At 34.9% G+C, this 19,704-nt stretch overlaps 2 protein-coding genes across 9 annotated transcripts; both read right to left on the bottom strand.

The window, feature by feature from the left end:
• Positions 1–774: 774 nt before the first annotated feature.
• LOC103492393 (uncharacterized) lies at positions 775–12,297 on the bottom strand. 6 transcript variants are annotated; one of them, XR_007818988.1, is made up of 10 exons: positions 12,145–12,296; positions 11,810–12,039; positions 11,249–11,554; positions 10,840–10,933; positions 8,247–8,365; positions 8,097–8,180; positions 7,832–7,924; positions 7,692–7,749; positions 7,146–7,278; positions 775–1,155 (listed from the first exon to the last, which is right to left on the bottom strand). XR_007818988.1 is itself a non-coding variant. In XM_008452735.3 (9 exons), the coding sequence occupies exons 3-8, from the start codon at positions 11,552–11,554 to the stop codon at positions 7,693–7,695; spliced, it is 753 nt and encodes a 250-aa protein (XP_008450957.2). In that variant the 5' UTR covers positions 11,810–12,039; positions 12,145–12,296; the 3' UTR covers positions 775–1,155; position 7,692. The 6 variants fall into 6 exon arrangements, 4 of the variants coding, with proteins under 4 accessions (XP_008450957.2, XP_008450958.2, XP_008450960.2 ...); XR_007818989.1 differs by having other exon boundaries at positions 7,204–7,278; XM_008452735.3 differs by lacking the exon at positions 7,146–7,278.
• Positions 12,298–12,816: 519 nt separating this feature from the next.
• LOC103492392 (20 kDa chaperonin, chloroplastic) lies at positions 12,817–15,163 on the bottom strand. Of its 3 annotated transcripts, none has more exons than XM_008452734.3 (6): positions 14,989–15,163; positions 14,721–14,911; positions 13,842–14,021; positions 13,582–13,737; positions 13,266–13,343; positions 12,817–13,180 (listed from the first exon to the last, which is right to left on the bottom strand). In XM_008452734.3, exons 2-6 carry the CDS (start codon positions 14,901–14,903, stop codon positions 13,007–13,009), a joined length of 771 nt encoding a protein of 256 aa, XP_008450956.2. In that variant the 5' UTR covers positions 14,904–14,911; positions 14,989–15,163; the 3' UTR covers positions 12,817–13,006. The 3 variants fall into 3 exon arrangements, with proteins under 3 accessions (XP_008450956.2, XP_050937343.1, XP_050937342.1); XM_051081386.1 differs by having other exon boundaries at positions 13,262–13,343; positions 14,989–15,151; XM_051081385.1 differs by having other exon boundaries at positions 12,817–13,170; positions 13,262–13,343; positions 14,989–15,136.
• Between the last annotated feature and the right edge of the window lie 4,541 nt (positions 15,164–19,704).

The following is a 19,704-nucleotide window of genomic DNA, read 5'->3' as shown; positions in this document are numbered from 1 at the left end:
ATAGCCAGTTCTATAAAACAAAATTTTCACACTTATAATCTAAATTTAAATATCAAATTTTAATATATCCATTACCTTGGTCAATAAATGTATTATTTATATAATAATAATAACACAACCTTCCATAACTACATATAACCTTCCATAACTACACTAAATAAATAAAGTATAACTACGACGGGGACGAGAAACAGGTTGGGACGAGGCGAGGAAAAAATGGGATTCCCTGTCCCTTTTTGCTCTAAGGGAATTTATATTCCCCACCCCCTCCCGTACCTAATTGGCAATCCTGCCTCGTTCGCGAGTCCCCACAGGACCCGTTCCATGAAAAAAATTCAACTTCTGTGGGACCAAACAAAATTCATATCAAAATAATTGATACTATCTCACAAATTAGTTTGAGGTTCTTGTGATGTGTTTTTTCTTCCATGTACTTGGGCACATAGTACGTGTTTTGATCATTTTTGCAAAATTTTTTTATAGAAATAATGCTAGGAATTCATGTTGATAATGTTTCTGGTCCTACGTCTGACTGAGTTGTCCAATTAACGATGCATAATTTTTTAGGATAAAATGTTCAACAAGTGACTAACACTACATATATCCTGTATACTGCCAGTGCCAATAATACCAAAAAGAAAAAAAATTCTCTTCTTCCTTCATCATGGGGAAATGCTCCTTTCATAGAGTGATCAGGACTACTGCAGTGCAGGTTTGCATGGACAGGAGGGGAATATTCCAACCCCTTTCTATACAGTGGAAGAGAAAAGGAAAGATGCAATAGTAATAGTAATTTAATTACATGAATATGCTTCTTCCAAATAATTTTAATAAATTCAAGAGAAAAGAAAAACCCAAAACCATGTTTATATCATATATATACTTTGGTGGTTTCCAGCAGTAAAAAATACATCTATACGAGAGTAAACTAGAACATTTCTTCCAAAACTACAGCCTTAGGCCCTCAATCAGTATACAAATGGTAATTGATACGACTCATCGGCCATAGAATAGAGTTTAGAAGAAATCTTACTCGTTAGGAGTATATTTTCTTCAGCATACTCGGCTTCAATCCTCATAAAATTGGGACTGGCCTTCTACCATTTTGGAGCTGATCACAAAACTCGAGCAAGACAAACTTTGTCAATGAAAGATCTGCAGGAACAAACTTATCTCAAGGCTGGGTAAGCAAAGCATAGAGTTGGTTTTAGGTTAAATTGCAGATTTAGGGACAACTTACAAGTTTGTCTCTATCTAATTGGACACTGAGCTCTAAATTGCATCTACTCGGTTTCTAAACTTTCAAGTTCGCAAATATCTAAACTTTAAAAAAATGTTCAATAGGTCCTTGAAAATTCAATTTGATGTCAAATAAGTCTTTGACTCATTTGACGTTTTTTATAACCCACAAACTTACAAGAAACTAAATCGAAAAACTAAAGTCCTATTAGACATGAGATTCAATTAACATCTAATATATAAATTAATTTTAAGAAAAATTGAATATGTTTATTGAAAGCAATTAACAACAACCCGAGACTTACGTGGAAACCCGAGAACCGGGAGAAAAACCACGATACTTTAGTTTTTATTATTTTTCTTATGAACAAAAACAATAGGTACAAAGGGAGTATAAATAGAGTACAATAAGAATAAGAAAGGAAAAGATTTAGGAAATAAAATCTTATATTTTATTTTTTCCAAAAGTATATTTTATTCTTTCCAAAAGTACTAATTCTAACACTCCCCCTCAAGTTGGGAGGTAAATATCAATGAGTCCCAACTTGCTAACGCAAAGGTCGAAGTGTGGTCGGAGAAGCCCCTTGGTAAGAACATCAGCAATCTGTTGGCTTGAAGGAATGTACGGAATGCATATGCTTCCACTGTCAAGTCTTTCTTTGATGAAATGCCGATCAATCTCAACATGTTTAGTTCTATCATGTTGCACTGGGTTGTTAGCAATACTAATAGCGGCTTTATTATCACAAAAAAGCTTCAATGGTGTCTCACATTCCTGATGAAGATCTGACAAGACTTTCTGGAGCCAAATTTCCTCACATATTCCCAGACTCATAGCTCTGTATTCAGCCTCAGCACTGCTCCTGGCCACAACACTTTGCTTCTTACTCCTCCAAGTTACAAGATTGCCCCAAACAAAGGTACAATAACCGGATGTAGACTTTCTATCAATAACAGATCCTGCCCAATCTGAGTCAGTATATGCCTCAATGGTCTTTCTATTTGTTTTTCTAAACATCAACCCTTTACCAGGTGTATTTTTCAAGTATCTCAGGATTCTGTTAACAGCTTCCATATGTTTCTCATAGGGAGCCTGCATAAACTGGCTGACAACACTCACAGCAAAGGAAATATCCGGACGAGTATGGGATAAGTAAATTAATTTACCTACAAGGCGCTGATATTGTTCTTTATCAACTGGAACTTGATCATCAGAGTTTCCTAGTTTACAGTTGAATTCAATAGGAGTATCAGCAGGACGACATCCCAACATACCTGTCTCGGTTAGCAAATCAAGGGTGTATTTTCTCTGAGACACGGAAATACCTTCTTTTGATCTAGCCACCTCCATTCCAAGGAAATATTTCAGATTGCCCAAGTCTTTGATTTCAAATTCATCACCCATTCTCTGCTTTAGTTGACTGATTTCTGTTTGATCATCTCCAGTCAAAACAATGTCATCCACATAAACAATTAGAATAGCTATCTTTCCTGTTTTGGAAGCCTTTGTAAATAAAGTATGGTCAGAGTGCCCTTGACTGTACCCTTGGGACTTGACAAAGGTAGTGAATCTGTCAAACCATGCTCTCGGAGACTGTTTCAGACCATATAGAGATTTTTGGAGTTTACACACCTCCTGACCAAATTGGGCTTCAAATCCTGGTGGGGGGCTCATGTAGACTTCCTCCACAAGGTCTCCATTCAAAAAAGCATTTTTAACATCCAGCTGGTATAGAGGCCAATCTTTGTTCACAGCAACAGATAGCAGGACTCTAACAGTATTCAATTTAGCAACTGGAGAAAAAGTTTCCGAATAGTCAATACCATAGGTTTGAGTGAACCCCTTTGCAACTAACCTTGCCTTGTGTCTATCAAGCGTACCATCTGCTTTGTATTTGAGAGAGAATACCCATTTGCATCCTACAGTTTTATGTCCCTTGGGTAGAGCACAGATCTCCCAAGTTCTATTCTTTTCGAGAGCCTTCATCTCTTCCATAACAGCATTCTTCCATTCAGGACACTCTAGAGCAGTGTAGATATTTTTCGGTATTATGGTAGAGTCAAGGTTTGCTGTAAACGCTCTAAACTGTGGAGAGAGATTATTATAGGAAACATAGTTGCAAATGGGATGTTTAGTGCATGATCTGGTACCTTTTCTCAATGCAATTGGAATGTCAAGAGAGGGATCATACTCATCAAGTTTTCTTGTATGACCCTGTTCAGCTTCATCGTTACTGGTTTCTATTCTAACCTCAGTCTCATCATCACAGTTCTTTTCTTCCATATTTTCAAGAACAGCAATATCAGACTTGTCATTCTCACTCATTGTATTATTAGTACAAGGTTTTGTAGGGTTTTCCATACCTTGGTCTCGAGGAGGTTCGAAATTTTGGACTGGAGCCGGCGGTTGACTAGTAGGGGACCCAACTTCCTTTCTGAGATTCCTCCTGTAATATGTTTTCCAGGGAACTTGGTTTGTGGGTAAGATTATGGGATGAGGATCAATGTCAGACACGGTAATAAGAGTAGGTTCAACAAATTCAAAGGTGTTGTTAGACTCTTCACTCACATTCTCCCCCTGAAGATGGCTAACAGGAAAGTAGGGTCGGTTTTCACAGAAAGTAACGTCCATAGTGACAAAATATTTCCTAGACGGCGGGTGAAAACATTTATAACCGTGTTGGTGAAGGGGATACCCAACAAACACACAGGCCTGAGCCCGAGGGGTAAATTTGGTCTGATTAGGGCCGAAATTATGGACATAGGCGGTGCACCCAAACACACGAAGAGGAACCTCAGAAACAAGACGAGTAGAGGGGTAAGACTCCTTAAGACAATCTAAGGGAGTCTGAAGGTGGAGGATACGAGAAGGCATTCTATTGATTAAGTGAGCAGCTGTAAGAATAGCATCTCCCCACAGGTATGATGGAAGGGAAGTGGAAAGCATAAGTGAACGGGCTACTTCCACAAGGTGTCGGTTTTTTCGTTCGGCCACTCCATTTTGTTGAGGAGTGTAGGCACATGAGGTTTGGTGAACAATCCCCTTGGAGGCTAGAAATTCACTAAGGTTATGGTTTTGGAATTCCCGACCATTATCACTTCGAAGAATTGCAATTTTTGTATGAAATTGTGTTTTGATAGTATGATAGAAGTTTTGGAAAATGGATGGAACCTCGGATTTATCTGAGATAAGGTAGACCCAGGTGAGACGGGTATGGTCATCAATGAAAGTTACAAACCACCGCTTTCCCGAGGAGGTGGTGACCTTGGAAGGACCCCAAACGTCACTATGGATGAGGTTAAACGGTTGTGTAGGTTTATATGGTTGTGAGGGAAAAGAGACTCGATGTTGTTTTGCCCGGATACACACATCACAAGATAGAGAAGAGACATCAACTTTAGAAAAAAGGTGGGGAAATAAATGTTGCATATATGTAAAGTTTGGGTGGCCCAGTCGAAAATGCCACAACATACAGTCTTGTTCAGAAGTGCTAAAGTAGGATGACAGTAAACTAACCCTAGACAAACTACTACATGAGGTATCATCATCAAGGATGTAAAGTCCCCTGCTATGCCGGGCAGTGCCAATCGTCCTCCCCGAGCTCATGTCCTGAAAATAAACCGATTCAGGTAAGAAGATAGCTTTACAATGCAACTCACGAGTGATCTTGCTTATAGATAACAAATTGTAAGACAGTTTAGGGACATGCAAAACATTCTGGAGAGCAAAACCGTCAAAGGGAACTATTTGTCCTTTGCCAGCGATCGGAGCTAGAGAGCCATCGGCTATTCGGATTTGTTCATTACCGGCACACGGGGCATATGAGATAAAGTGTTCTGAAGAACCTGTCAAGTGATCTGTAGCCCCCGAGTCTAAGATCCAGGGATTCTTCCCATCAACGCTAATAAGCCCAAGGGATTGAGGCATACCTGACTGAGCAATGGCACCCAGAGTCGGAGTCTTGGTCTGGCTCACAGTAGGATCAGTTGATTGAGAAGTGCTAGCAGGTGTAGTCTCACTAATGTAGGCACGTCCTGAGTTCTGTTTCTCGTTGGAGGACCGTTTCTTACCTCTTGGGGGACGACCGTGGAGTTTCCAACACTGATCCTTGGTGTGCCATTGTTTCTTGCAGTGCTCACACACAGGAATTGACTTCCCATTATTCTTGTCACTGTCATGATTTGAGGACCGAGCGCTAAAGGCTGCGGAGTCGATGGTAGGGGTAGTCAATACACCCATGGCATTAGTGCGATCCTCTTCCAGGCGGACTTCAAAACAAACTTCCATTAGGGAGGGAAGAGGTCTTTGTCCGAGTATACGACCACAAACATTATCAAATTTGGGATTAAGTCCTGCAAGGAAGTCATAAACACGGTCAGCCTCTTCAAGTTTAGCATATTGTGTACTGTCATTTGGTGTGTCCCAAACTGTCTCTCTGCACAAATCCATCTCTTGCCAGAGGAGAGAGAGCTTGTTAAAATAGGTAGTTACGTCCAGGGTCCCTTGTTTGCAATTATGGACCTGTTTTCGCAGTGTATATAACCGAGAGGCATTCTGTCGTTTCGAGTAAAGGGTCTGAGTTGTATCCCACAAATCTTTTGCTGTGGCTGCATATAGTAAAGGCTTGCCGATCTGTGGTTCCATACTATTAATCAGCATGGACCGAATAAGTGAGTCCTCTCCTTTCCAGAGTCGTTCCAAGGCGTCTCCTGGTGGAGGACGTACAGTCTCTCCAGTTAAGAATCCGAACTGGTATCGACCTTCAAGGAACATCTTTATTGATTGTGACCAAGAAAAATAATTTTGACCATTTAATTTTTCGCCTGAAAAATTCCCTGTAGATGAACCCAAAGAGCCAGTTATATAATTTGACTGTGAATTAGGGAACGAAGTTACCGGGTTCTTGGAATACATCGGCAACTCGGTTGGTTTGGAATGCGTTGAAGATTCGCCCGCTTCAATGTCCGATCTGTTTTGGGGTTGATCAATTCCGTTACCAGAAAACAGCGGTTGCTGTAAAGGGTCAACGTACAGCTGCTGCTTACTGTACTGATTTGACAGATTTACGGTTGAGGGATGCTGTCCGAAGCTCGTAGATGGCGCATGAGGATGCGGATGGCCAGAAGGGTTTGACGGCTGGACATCCGACGGCGCGTAGAAGGGAACGGGATGTGCGGTGACGTGAAACGGCGGCGGCGCGTGGGCCCACGCGCCGGACACGAGCGGCGCGTGAATCAACTTCTGGTCAGACGGCGGCGCGTACGGCTGCGGAACCACTCCCGTTGGGTAGATCGGCGGTTTCTGTAGGTTCTGGAGCAGTTTCTCCATGGCGGCGGCGACGGCGGCGTCCACGGCGGCGGCGATTCCGGCGGCGGCGGCGGCGGCGACGGGTTCAGTTTCGATCTGGGTTTCTCCTAGGTTATTTTCTAGGGTTTCGTTATTGCTTTGCTCTGATACCATATTGAAAGCAATTAACAACAACCCGAGACTTACGTGGAAACCCGAGAACCGGGAGAAAAACCACGATACTTTAGTTTTTATTATTTTTCTTATGAACAAAAACAATAGGTACAAAGGGAGTATAAATAGAGTACAATAAGAATAAGAAAGGAAAAGATTTAGGAAATAAAATCTTATATTTTATTTTTTCCAAAAGTATATTTTATTCTTTCCAAAAGTACTAATTCTAACAATGTTAAAGGACAAGTTGAAGTACCCATTAGACATTTTTAAAGTTCTTGGATCTTCTGGACACAAAATGAACGTCCAATGACCTTTTAGACACAAACTCAAAAGCTAAACTAGTAATTTAATTTTGTTTTTAATAAAAATTAGAACGAAAAATGCTTTCCAAAATAACCTGCGAACAAATTTTCAACCAAAAAACAGTTATCTACACTCATACCGAAAAGAATCTTGTCAAACATTCCCAAACAAGCTACCAAGTACCAAAAATTCTCCACCTTATATACAACATTAATTTTGCCTCTGCCAGTGACTGTAGCTATCATAATACCATTTACTTGTCACATACACACCTGTCATGATGGTTGATTATCATCAATCCATGATCTTTATCTTCTCACATTTCATCATATAGACAACTAATCCTTCCTTATTGACAAGTCCAGAGTCATTGATATGCTTATTGGTACTATACACACACTATTTAAAACACAAGATGTTGGAAGAGCAACTACCTACACTAAGAGATCCAGATAATTAAAAAAAATTAATGGTCTTGGATTAACCAATTTAACATTCTCATTCCTATTAAGATCAAGCTATCCACAATCCCAGTCAACCGTACATGTGAATATGAGAATATGGTCCTATATCAGCAGCCTAAAGCAAATGAGTTTTCTTTTCTATTGGAAAAGTTTTTGTTTAGATTAGCATGAAAGACGGCATATATCAGCAGCCTAAAGAAATGCATTTTTAATCAACTTACTTCAATCTAAAATGTTAGATACTTGAGACCGTTGCTCTTCAATCAAAGCTTGAACTCTCTGTAGCATATACAATTATACGATCAGCAATACAAAAGAAAAAAAACTGTATAGAGAAAACATACATCTAATTAGTTTATACCTTCACAGAACTTCCAACCTCATCTACTTTCTGAAGTACTTGTTCACCCGAATATAAATACGGGTCATACTTTAGAGATTTTGATGGGGATGCCTATGATTTTAAAATTTTATATTTATGATCAATGTTGATCATTCCAAAGCTAGAAGTCAGTTTGCAATAAAATGGAAGAAGCAAACAAGCACAATTCTTAAAAACAATCAAGAAGGAGCATGCCTGTTTACTTGCATGTAGGATTATGTATGTACACAGGAAGATGGCCTACCTTTGTATTTAAAACTTCTTCAATTGTAGAAATTTGAGAAGTTTTGCCATCATCTCTCATATCAGCAAGACGCATTAGAACAGCCTGAGAAACGCAGAACATGAGTGACATTCTAAAATATTACTGGAAACCTGTTCATTAATATACCACCTTTCTAAATGCAATTGGATCCGCAACTCCTTGGATATGAACGTCATCACCAGGTGGTCTTCTCACGCCAGCATTCTCTATCCTAATAGAGTAAACTCCATAGAGAGATTCCAAATATCCTGTAAAAATGAGATAGAGATCTTAAAAGCCAGAAAAACAAATGTCATAGTAAATAAAAAATACATCACTAGAGACATATTCGCGCAGAGGAAAGAGTATTTCTCAAAACAACAAAGAATTTTGCCATTTTCCTATCCATGTCAATATTATAAAGATTGGGAGATCATAATTCAGGAGTATGAAAAAGTAGATTTGTATATATCCACTCTAACCAAGGCAAAAAAGATGATGAAAACATAACAATCAAAACTGGAATGATCTAGAAGGAGGGGAGAAAAGAAAGAAAATCATACTCAAAATATATGTTCGTTTTTTCCTCAATAAAAGCTAAAATAAATTCGCCAAAAATGATTATACATCTTAAATTGAGAGAATAATGATATTCTTTCTTCATTTAAATATGTGCAACTAAGGTCTTTTTACATAGGAGAAAGACCCATTACGAAATAATAAAAGAATATTGACAATATTGATCATATATCAACCCATAATATAAACTAATAAATACGATAAATATTAAACAATCAAACAACCAAACAATCAAACACTCATATTCCTCAAGTTGGTTTAAATATGTCGTCCATATCTAGATTATTAATTAGTTTATCAAATTGCTTTTTTCAGTCTCGTAGTCAAGGTGTCAACCATTTGCTTTGTTGTGGAAAGATAAGGAAAACATATTGGTATATTACGCCTATATCAATTTTCTCACTCGTAAAATATTTTTCAGACCTCAACATGTTTTGTTCTATCACATAGAACTGAATTATGAGCAATAATGGTAACAACTTTATTGTCAAAATAAATTTATACCAGACTAATCTAAGAAACAATTTTCTAATATTCTTCTGATCCATATGCAAATTTCACGTCTTACTCCTAACCACCACATTTGTTTGTTGCTTCACCATGTGACTAGATTCCCTCACCTATCCCCCACCACTTTTCGCTTCACTATACCAAACAAAGTGATTTAAGTGATTAAGAGACTATTCTGAAACATTTTGTTGAAAGGAGAAGCAAATGCATTGGAATATCACATTGTCGATTGAAACAAGATACTTCTCCCCATTACCAAGGAGGAGGCTTTGGCCTTCACTCCCTAAAGGATTTACCAATCCCTATTGGTAAAATGCATTTGCTAATTCAACAATGAAATGAGTGCCCTTGGGAAGAAACTTATTGAGACTAAATATGATCCCTCTCTCTCCATAGTTTGGTGTTCTCCATCTACCACAAAGGGACCTCGGATATTTATTATCAACCAACAACGCCTTGTGAACAGCAGAGTAAAGTTTCAAGTTAGGGAGGAACCTCCGCCTCTTTTCAGTCCCACCATCGGTTACCAAATAGTTCTCATGCTACATGTTTTCTTCTCCTTTTTGCTCTGTCACACAATAAATTTGCCACTGTTAAGAAGATTTTCAATGCAGATATTTGTTTTTGTGACCTCAAACTCAGAAGGCATATATAGGATCATGAGGCAATGGAATAGGGTGATTTGGAGCTTCTTTTATCATCAGGTACCTGAAATGACTCTTAGTTTGGGTTAGGCAGACAAGATGGATCTTTCTTCATTGCACTCTTCAAGTGAGATACATGAAAAACTAGTGTAACTTGCTCCCTCTAAGTAATTCCATTTCCAACTTGTATGTAACCTGTCCAATCTTCTCACCAATATGAAAGGGGCCATTGAATCCAGGGGAAAACTTTGAAGAGAGCAGGTAAGCCACAGATTGTTAACGTAAGAGGGCCAGAAAAACCGACTCTTTAAAACCTATTCGGTCATTCTTACCATCAATACTGCAACAACAGTGAATTAACATCAGCATTTCTTTTCTGTCAGAGCCCAAGATGAGCTAAAAAACAACCTATCACAATGTGCATCCTCAATCCCACCCACCTACAACATGAACCATCCAAGAGCTAATGATGAAAACAACGCCTAGATTCCAACCACACCAAGAAGATGCCTGCCTTCCTAGCATGTTTCCTATGGTCTGATCATCATTGCCGACTCTTCAGGGATTTGATCACATTGAAACTCCTCCAAATCTAATCAACCAATCATGGAGCTATTCTATGTTGAAATTTGGCAGTATTGGTTTTCATCCATCTTCTACTATAGTTGCCACATGCATTCTGCTTATATTGGCACTTTGCCTCATCAACTTAGCTTGGTGCAATGTTCCCTACCAACTCCAAATTGCACCACATTCCCTCCAATCCATTCATTTCAACACACTCTATATTATTTTCCAAACTCCCATCTGTCCATTTTCTTATTGGCTAATTGCTAACATCCTCAAAAAACTTTTTTAGTAATTCAATATCGTTTTAATGTTGACTATCAGAATTAAATGCATAAACTATTTCTTCTCAATAGTATTACGAATAATTGGTGTGCTGCATTATGAAATAGAAGGTTAAGATGGAACATAAATTTGGAAACCATTATAAAGGAACACTTTACCTTGTTCAATTATAATGTCTGCCACTGAAGGCAACAGAACATGCTTCTCTTTCTTCAATACTCCAAAACATGGAAAAGGTACAGGTCTTGTAACCTGTGGTGAAAAAACAGAACTCCTTAAGGTAGACAAGTAAATGGTTTTATTTGTAATCAATAGAATTGTCTTCTAAGTGATCAAAGATGAAAGTGAATAATGAACACATATTAACGGTTTAGACTAAAACAGAATGATAGCCAACAGAGTACAAAATGAAGTACCACAATAGAGCCATTTATAGAACAACGTGCAACAATATTCAACTAAAAATCAGAACAATCCTTACACATTTAGTAACTAGGAGAGAACTTTTGATCATTGAGCAGAAACACCAAAGTTCGATAATTATATTAGATGAAGTCCACAAATTACCTTGTATACTATTGAATTCGGCGTAAGATAAAGCCTCTTCGATTGAAGATCTTTCCGCAGAATGTATCTTCTTACTGGTAGATAAAGCAACATCAACAACCCAATCCCCCACGCCAAAATCAAAAGAAAGGAGTAAAGAACCCACTGTGCTGTATGATACTTAACAAAATTGTCTTCCATCTCTTGAAAGGAAGCTGCAAACAACACAGGTTCATCATCGCTTTCGGGTTCCAAATCAGAGCTGCATTCCGACAATAGACCCCTTTCCAAACTACTAATTTCCACAACTTCCTCGTCTGAACCCATCTGGATTAACACAAAACAAAGCCAAATTTAACAAATCACAATTCCCTAAATCGAATAAACCAAAGAAATTCTTACTAAAAAACGTGCCAATCAACTACTTCGAATAATCTGGTTTCAATCGTTAAAGTAAATGATTTAGAAATGAAACAAGAACAAACCCATGTTCCCCAACATAAATCCGTGAGAAAGAAATACAAAATATTTAAGAAAAATTGAACCGGAAAGCTAATCAGGGTTGGAAGGAGAGAAGTTTACCGATTGTTTCGATAGGAAACCAAAAGCCAAGGAGAAAGAGGACGTCGGATAAATGGGAGAAGCAAAGAAGGTAGAGGCTATATGACGTCACCGGGAGAGAATGAGAAGGGCGATGCTCTAAGGAAGGCGGTGGTGAAGACAGTTCAGACGTTGAGAAGCTCTCCGATCACTACCCATTTCCGAAGGAATTGTCTCTTAAAAGTTGAGCAACATTTTCTTCTTTTTCTTGGCTAAATACAATAGATTATTTACACATTAAAAATGCGAAACTATTTATACCAAAATAAAAAATTAAATAGATAATACTCTAAGCCTCAAAGCATGCTAAAATGTACCTATAGGTGTAGATGTATTTGTTTCTGTACATTCCATATCTAAGAGGTGTTTGACCTAGAACAATGGGTATAAGAATGATTTATGTTAGTCGACTTAACTAGGGTTAGGTTTCTCATATTCATCTTTTTTACGATTCTACTCCTTCCTCGATCTTTCTCACATGCCTATATAATCATTCTTCCATGTCTATCTATATAATCATTTTTTTCATAAATCAACCTTTCTTCCAATAACCCCTAAAATTCATATTCCAAATTTATTTAAATATATTTTATAGAAAAATTAAATTGAATCAATAATAAATCATGATAGTTTCTTTTACAAGTATCTAACATTTAATTAGTATATATCTATATCACAAAATAAATGTTTATAAAAAATCCATCGATTAAAAAAGTTTTAATACTTAATTAATATTTTAGTTCGTTTTAGAGTGTCATTTTTAAAATAATGACAAGGAATAAAAAATAAAATTAGAAAAAAACTAAGTTAAGCAAAAAAAACCAAATCTCTTTAAGACCAACAAGTTATCTACAAGTTAATAGCAGAGTAGTAAGAGCAAAGTCAAATTTTGGTCACCCGTTAAAACCCCTTTTTCTCTCCTAACACCGTGTGAAAATGGTCAATACAAGATTCAAACTTGAATAACAAAAAGTATTCAGAAACTGATATTCAACAAATAAATTCCCCTTCTTATTTCCGAAATTTCCATCTCAGTTGCCTTTTCAAATCTTACTCTAACACTCTTTCTCTCTCTCAAAATCCATCTCAATTTCCTCTTTTTTCACCAAACCAAAACCATTAAAACACATGAGTTTTACATGACCATTAACCAATCAGTCTAAATTTAAGTTTTTACAACTAAGATAGCACTGCAATCAAGTCTGAAGCCCTCAAAGCAATGTAATCAGATCCATCTTTGCCCTTGAATTCGTTCCCTGCATACTTCGAGTACATCACGTTGTTTCCCACTGCAACGGTTAGCGGTTTCCTGTTGCCTTCTTCGTCCAGATGACCCGGACCAACTGCGATCACCTGTGTAAACGAAAAGCTTTACGTCAATCATACAGCCTAGGAATCTCTAATGATTAGGAAGATGCAACTTTGCATGATTACTGACCGTTCCGATGGACGGCTTCTCTTTTGTTGCCTCTGTTAACAATAAACCTCCAGCTGTTTTTTCCTCAGCCTCAGCTACCTGTGATCCAATTTTAGAACAAAGTAGAGCATTATTGTCATGTTTCATTTTCCTTTGAACTGAGATGGAAGACTAGACTACATCCAACTTCAGTCATCTCTTCAAAATGTAACTTGGAAAGCATTTCTACATACACGGCCAACCAATATCTCAGACAAACATATTGGAAGATTCAGACAATTTGATTTATGGGTTACTCCTAACAGGAACACTTTAGTAGAATGCAATGAAGACGAACCTTGATCAAAACCCTGTCGTTTAGGGGCTGAAGATCTTTAGCGTCGTCTGTTTCTAGTATACCAACTATATCATCTTCCTTCAGGATAAGATGCTTTGAACCATTGAACTCTAATTCAGTTCCAGCATACTTAGAGTACACTACTTGAGCACCAGTCTATCAAATCAAAGGGGAAAAAATTGAACGAATAATAATAGAACATAAGAAAACACATCGGATGAGTTAACCGCATAAAACAGATAAAGGTTCTCTCTAAATACCTTTACACTAGCTTCTACTTTAGTATTTCCAATTGTCTTGCCTTCACCAACCGCAACTACCTCCCCTCCTTGGGGTTTTGTCTGAGCTGTTGTCGGAAGTAAAATCCCTCCATCAGTCTTCTCTTCAGCTTCCTTTATCTTCACCAACACTCTATCGCCCAATGGCTTGATTGAAGTGTACTGAAACATTAAAATTCGCAAACCTCAGGAAAATTCCTTGTAAACATTTATTCACAAAAAAACAGCGTAAAATACACACTACCAGAAAACTTTTAGCAGCTTACTAATAAACTCAATTTGTTTGAAACATTGCAGCTGCACACAGAAATTTGAAGTAAACATGTCCTTCAAAACATATACACACTGCTTGCAACTAGGATTGTAATTATGCAACTATGTAGAGCTATCAAAAACGTAAAATCAACTAACAAGAAAACCAAGTCTCATTTGATAACTCTTTGGTAATTTTTGTTTCTAGTTATTAATAATTAAGCTCCATTATCTACTTTCTAAATTCTACAAACATTTCCAAAAAACAAAGCTAAGTTTTGAAAACTAAAGAAGGTAGCTAAGAATTCAACACGACCTTCGTAAGAAATTGTTAATTTTCAAAAACCAATTGGTTAACAAACGGTCTAGAATTATATATATATATATATATATAAACAATAAAGTGCAAAGGAACGGTGGTCAAATACATGGAAGCAAGGCAAAAATAAGACAACCGGAGATTATAAACCTGAAACATACAGCTAAAAACATTAGAATTGGGAAGTGTATTAGCAAATTCATAGCTACATTCAACATACCCTACTCTAAAACTATAATAGAAAGTCAAAAAACGAAGACAAGTAGTAGAAAAGTGGAGGATATAAAAACCTTTGGAGCAACCACAGTAGCAGCTCTAACAACCAAGCCAGTGAAAGATCTGTTAGCCAAACCCCCAACTCGAACATGGTTAGCAGAAGGAGAGAATTTCACAGAAGAAGGACGAAGGCCACTGAAAGAAGGCAGCAAATTCCTCGAGGAAATTAAAGACCCAGTAAATTGAGCTGCCGCCATAGGAGGTTCTATTGAAGAATGAGGAACAAGTTTTAAAATCAAGGTCCAGCAATGAAATATGGGAGAAGAAGGAAGAGAGGAGTACCTGAAGATAAGAAATGGAGAAGCGGCACTAATGGTGTAGAAAGAAGATTGTAGAATGAGGAAGAAGATAAACCCTAGCAAGTTGAAAAGAGCAGCTCCAAGCAGTGGAAAAGAAATGGGTTTTATCGGAGAAATTAGACCCTTCTAGAAATTTATTTGATAATGACGACAAATCTAATTTTCCTTTTACCTATAACTCCTAACTCTCCAACTTAAATTGGGTTTACTTTTTAATTTGTATTATTGGTCCCATTGAATTAGGTTTAGGTTATATTTTTAAAAATTAGTTCCATTCGAATTTCTAATATTATTAATATATATATATATATTATAACTTTAAAATATTATAATTCGAGTTTGTTTGAAGTTTGTAATAAACATGTTAGATTTTGATATTTAACATTTTAGTTAATAATGTGTTGTAGATAAATTTAAGCATTTTAAGTTGATAAAAAATATGACTTTTTTTATAAAAAAAAAAAAAGAACAAAACTAAAAATATTTACATCGTTAAAACAATTTTGAAAAAGGAAAAAACTAAGTCCATCATGTGAAATAACATAAATACGTCGGGATTAATCGAGCACGCGTTCATGAAAAAGCTTCTAATTTAAAACAAGATGGTCTAAAATATCATTTAGATATTGGTATATGATCATTTGAAATATATCGTTTATCTATCTGGTGTCAAATCTAAATGATATTGGTACACCATCTTATATTGAAAATATATATATATATATATATATATGAGAGATGACGAAAAAGGAATAAATTCTGGAAGAGGAGATGTAGAAATTGCGACCAAGAAGAAGTGAGAATATAATGAAGGAAAAGTAAAAAAGATAGTCCACGAATTCAATACTCGTTCCGAGAAATTCAAAACTAACAAGTGCAAAAAAAAAATTTGTTATACGGGCTATAAATATTTTCGTGTTTTATTTTATATTATATAAATTTAAATTTTGAAATTTAAAATCTACAAACTATTTAAATAAACATATCTATAATTTAAATTTGAAAGATCAAAATAATATATAAATTTAAATATTAAACAATTTAACGTTTAAAATTAAATTAAACATATAAATATAAAAAATAAATAAATATAGATAAATAGAAAAAATATTAAATTAGATCTAAGATTTGAAAATTAAATAATACATTAATCTAAAATATTGAAAATTTAAAACTTAAAATTAATTTAATGTATAATTACAAAAAGTTAAGGGAAGAAAAAAAAACAAACTGAAATATATTGAAGAGATGTTTTAAAAAATATAACAAAGTACCAAAATATTTATAATTTCGAAAACGAAAAAAGTCAACATGCCCACAATGTAAAATATGAAAAATGTCGTGTGATTAATTGTCACCGGGGCACATAATATATTTGGTAAATGATCATTTAGATTTGACTATGCTTTTCAATACGATCGTTTAGATTTTACTATTACTTGCTACCTAAATCTAAACGAATTTTTTCAAGATTTTTTAGTACACTATCATCTAAATTTGGATTTTTTTGTTACCTTACATTTGGCTACCCAAATCTAAATGATTTTTTATTTGCGTTTAGATTTGGTTATCCAATATCCCAACTATTTTTACAATCTTTTATATTTGCACACGATCTTAAACAACAAATAACCGTTTGAAAAAAAATTAATTTTTTTTATATTTTGTAGAAGATCTTGAACCAAATAACAATTTGAAAAATATAAAAGAAAAGTTGCAGAAGAAGAGAAACAGAGGATGAAAAGGAAATAAAAATTGCAGAAGAAAGAAATGGAAAGGGAGGGCAAACTAAAATATTAAAAAAAAGAAAAGAAAAAGACATGAAAAGAAAAAAATCGCAAAGAGGAAGAGAAGAAAGACCATAAAAAGGAAATAACAAACCTTAAATATTAAAAAAAAAATGACCAGCTTCATGAGTTATTTTATTTTGTTACACGAATTGTAAATATTTTGCCGGTTTGTTATATTTATGAAAATCGACATATATTAAATATATATATATATAATTAATAAAAAATATATATAAGAAAATATTAAACATATGATTATGAAAATTAATAGCGGAAGAAAAAGATAAAATAAGAAATATTAAACATGTAAATAAAATAAAACAATTAAAACGTTTTGAATTAATTTTAGTAACTAATTCATATTACAATTTAATCTAGCAAATAAAACATTTTGGCAGTCCAGAATCGACGGATAGACGACAATGACATGCATGTGGTAACAAGGTTATACTATTATCACCAACACACTTTGAAAGCTTCTTTGCGAGCATCTTTATATTTATACCCACTTGTCAATCACAAATCTCCCGATATGGAACAACTACCCCTTCTTTTTTTTTCCCAAAATCAAAATCTTTCCTTTTCCTATGGGCCAAAAACCCAAAGTCATTCCCAACATTGTTTGCCAATTTTTTTTAAAAAAATAATCAATTTTACATCTAATTTATTCAAAATATATCGAGTTTCATTATATTGTCATTTCTTAACTCATCGAAATTCAACGATATTAGTTGACCAATTTTATTTATTTGTTTCATAATTCATATTTATTCCAATTAAATCTCAAGTAAAATGATTGAAAAGACCAATACATTTTTTTTAATGCTTAAACTATGATATAAAATGAGTCGAAAACACACCTAGAATATAATAATCAATATATTAATGATATTCAAAGTGAAAACTTATTTATTCCAACACTTTCTATAAGTTTTAGACTAATTTGATGGAAATTAAAACTTTATTATTAAATTTAGTTGATATTTTTAACATATAGGTTTATGATAAAAAATAAATTTAGGTGTGACTATTAATTTGGTACGTTTTACTTTGTTGTGAAATATTATTTTAATTCAAGATCAATTATTTGAAAAAATAAAAGAAGAGATGAACAAGATAAAAGTGATTCAAGACAAATTAAAAAAGAAGAATAGTCATGCAGAAATTTTGCTAAACAACAAATATGTGCATTATAGCAACTAAACTACTACAATTTGACTCTTTAACTTACCGTGTCATTTTTAGTCAGTCAACTAATGGTTAAATTAAATCTAAGATTAGGTAAAAACATTTTATAAACTTTGAGACCAAATAGATGTTAACTTCACACCCCAATAACAATTTATTGAGGTTGTTTAATGATTCAATATGAAATTACTTGAGATGTTTCTATGATCATGATGTAAAGGGTACAAAACAACAAAAATCAAAAGTTTCTCCCATCAACCCATTTTAAATAGCATAGATTTAATATGTTGTGAGTAATTCTTGTTTACGTTTTGTAAATATTCTCGGCCTCAAGGATGTAAGGACAAATTGGGGTTGGATAGAAGATTGAAAAGGTTGGACATCTCTATGTGGGGATATCGATTTTGAACCTAAAACCAACGTTGTCCAACAATTAAGCACTCCTTGATATAGTTTGAAACGAATAAAGTGGATCCAACAAAAAAATAAAAATATTTAGTACAAATTGTACCACATGATGAACTTCCTTTTTATGTACAAAACTTACTTGATCTTTAGTCCAATTTAAGTTAGGGTTGACAACGAAGTCAAAACGAAGATGAGAAAAATCATACTTATCTCTGTTCCCACAAGGTACTTTTGCCCCCCATCGTCCTTGCCAATTGAAGGTGGGGATGAGAGGTAAGGATTTCTCGTTAGAGGAATCGGGTCCTTGGGGTATCCATCCTTTGCTAACTATCCATTGTGGTGTTCTCAACTAACAGACTTGACAACAACAAATGGGCTTTGACAATACAGTAGGTAGCAATGGACAAACCCAACAACGATAGAAGACGATAGCGGATGAACCTCATATCAACGAGATCAGAGTAAGATGTCATACATGATGTTATTATATTATGAGTTGATTTCTTTAAGAGTGAAGTTGAAGGTGGGAGGAAGAGAAGGGAGAAGAGCTAGAGAATGTGAGATTGAGAAGAGACACATTTTACAACTTTTCAAGTAAGTTTGGGCTTTTGGGCATGAACCCTACCTAAAAAAATATTATGAGTGATTGTAAATCACAACATTTTAAGCAATATTAATTAAGAATATTGTAAAATATATAACAAATTGTAAATATAACAATTTTTTTTGTTTGAAATTGTGTCATTTGTTTTATATTTATTCCTAAAATACCCTTAATTTCAAATTGTCAATAGAATTTATGGGCAATTTTTTTTTTTTTTTAATATTCTCCACTTTTTACTCTTTTTTTTTTCCTTCAATTTTCATCGATTCTAATCGTTATTCTTATGGATTCTTCACCATCAATATTTTATATGTTATGTGGGTTTTGTTCCATTTTTCTCTAAATATGTGATATAGTTTATGATTTGATTGTAGTATATTTTAAGTTCAAATCATTTACTATCAAAATTAATTTAGTGGTCGATGATTTTTCTTTTTAAAGCTTTCATTATTAATTGATTTTCATTAAGTTTTTAGGCTTTACGGATTTCATTTTTTTCCTTCGTTATCGATAGACTCAATAACTTCAACTTAATATCTTGAGTCTATCACTGATACACTCGTATCACTCTATTGATAGGAGTCTATGACTAATAGACTGATATTAGTCTGTCACTCAAATTTAAGTATATCAATGATATTAGTCATTACTTCGACTCATATCTCAAGTCTATTACCAATACATTCACATCATTCTGTTAACAAGAGTA

Source organism: Cucumis melo, chromosome 2 (assembly GCF_025177605.1).
Source record: "Cucumis melo cultivar AY chromosome 2, USDA_Cmelo_AY_1.0, whole genome shotgun sequence".
Taxonomy (NCBI): domain Eukaryota; kingdom Viridiplantae; phylum Streptophyta; class Magnoliopsida; order Cucurbitales; family Cucurbitaceae; genus Cucumis; species Cucumis melo.
The sequence above is the reverse complement of the archived record's forward strand: the minus strand, read 5'-3'. Positions and strand labels throughout refer to the sequence as shown.

What these genes read in the sequence shown, in the direction of transcription:
- LOC103492393 (XM_008452735.3), bottom strand. Translation starts at nt 11,554, where the DNA reads ATGGGTTCAGACGAGGAAGTTGTGGAAATTAGTAGTTTGGAAAGGGGT. An exon ending in CGAATTCAATAGTATACAAG is followed by an intron (nt 10,934 to 11,248) that starts GTAATTTGTGGA and finishes TTTTCACCACAG; the next exon opens with GTTACAAGACCTGTACCTTT. An exon ending in ATCCAATTGCATTTAGAAAG is followed by an intron (nt 8,181 to 8,246) that starts GTGGTATATTAA and finishes TGCGTTTCTCAG; the next exon opens with GCTGTTCTAATGCGTCTTGC.
- LOC103492392 (XM_008452734.3), bottom strand. Translation starts at nt 14,903, where the DNA reads ATGGCGGCAGCTCAATTTACTGGGTCTTTAATTTCCTCGAGGAATTTG. An exon ending in ACGACAGGGTTTTGATCAAG is followed by an intron (nt 13,344 to 13,581) that starts GTTCGTCTTCAT and finishes ATTGGATCACAG; the next exon opens with GTAGCTGAGGCTGAGGAAAA. An exon ending in AGAAGCCGTCCATCGGAACG is followed by an intron (nt 13,181 to 13,265) that starts GTCAGTAATCAT and finishes TCGTTTACACAG; the next exon opens with GTGATCGCAGTTGGTCCGGG.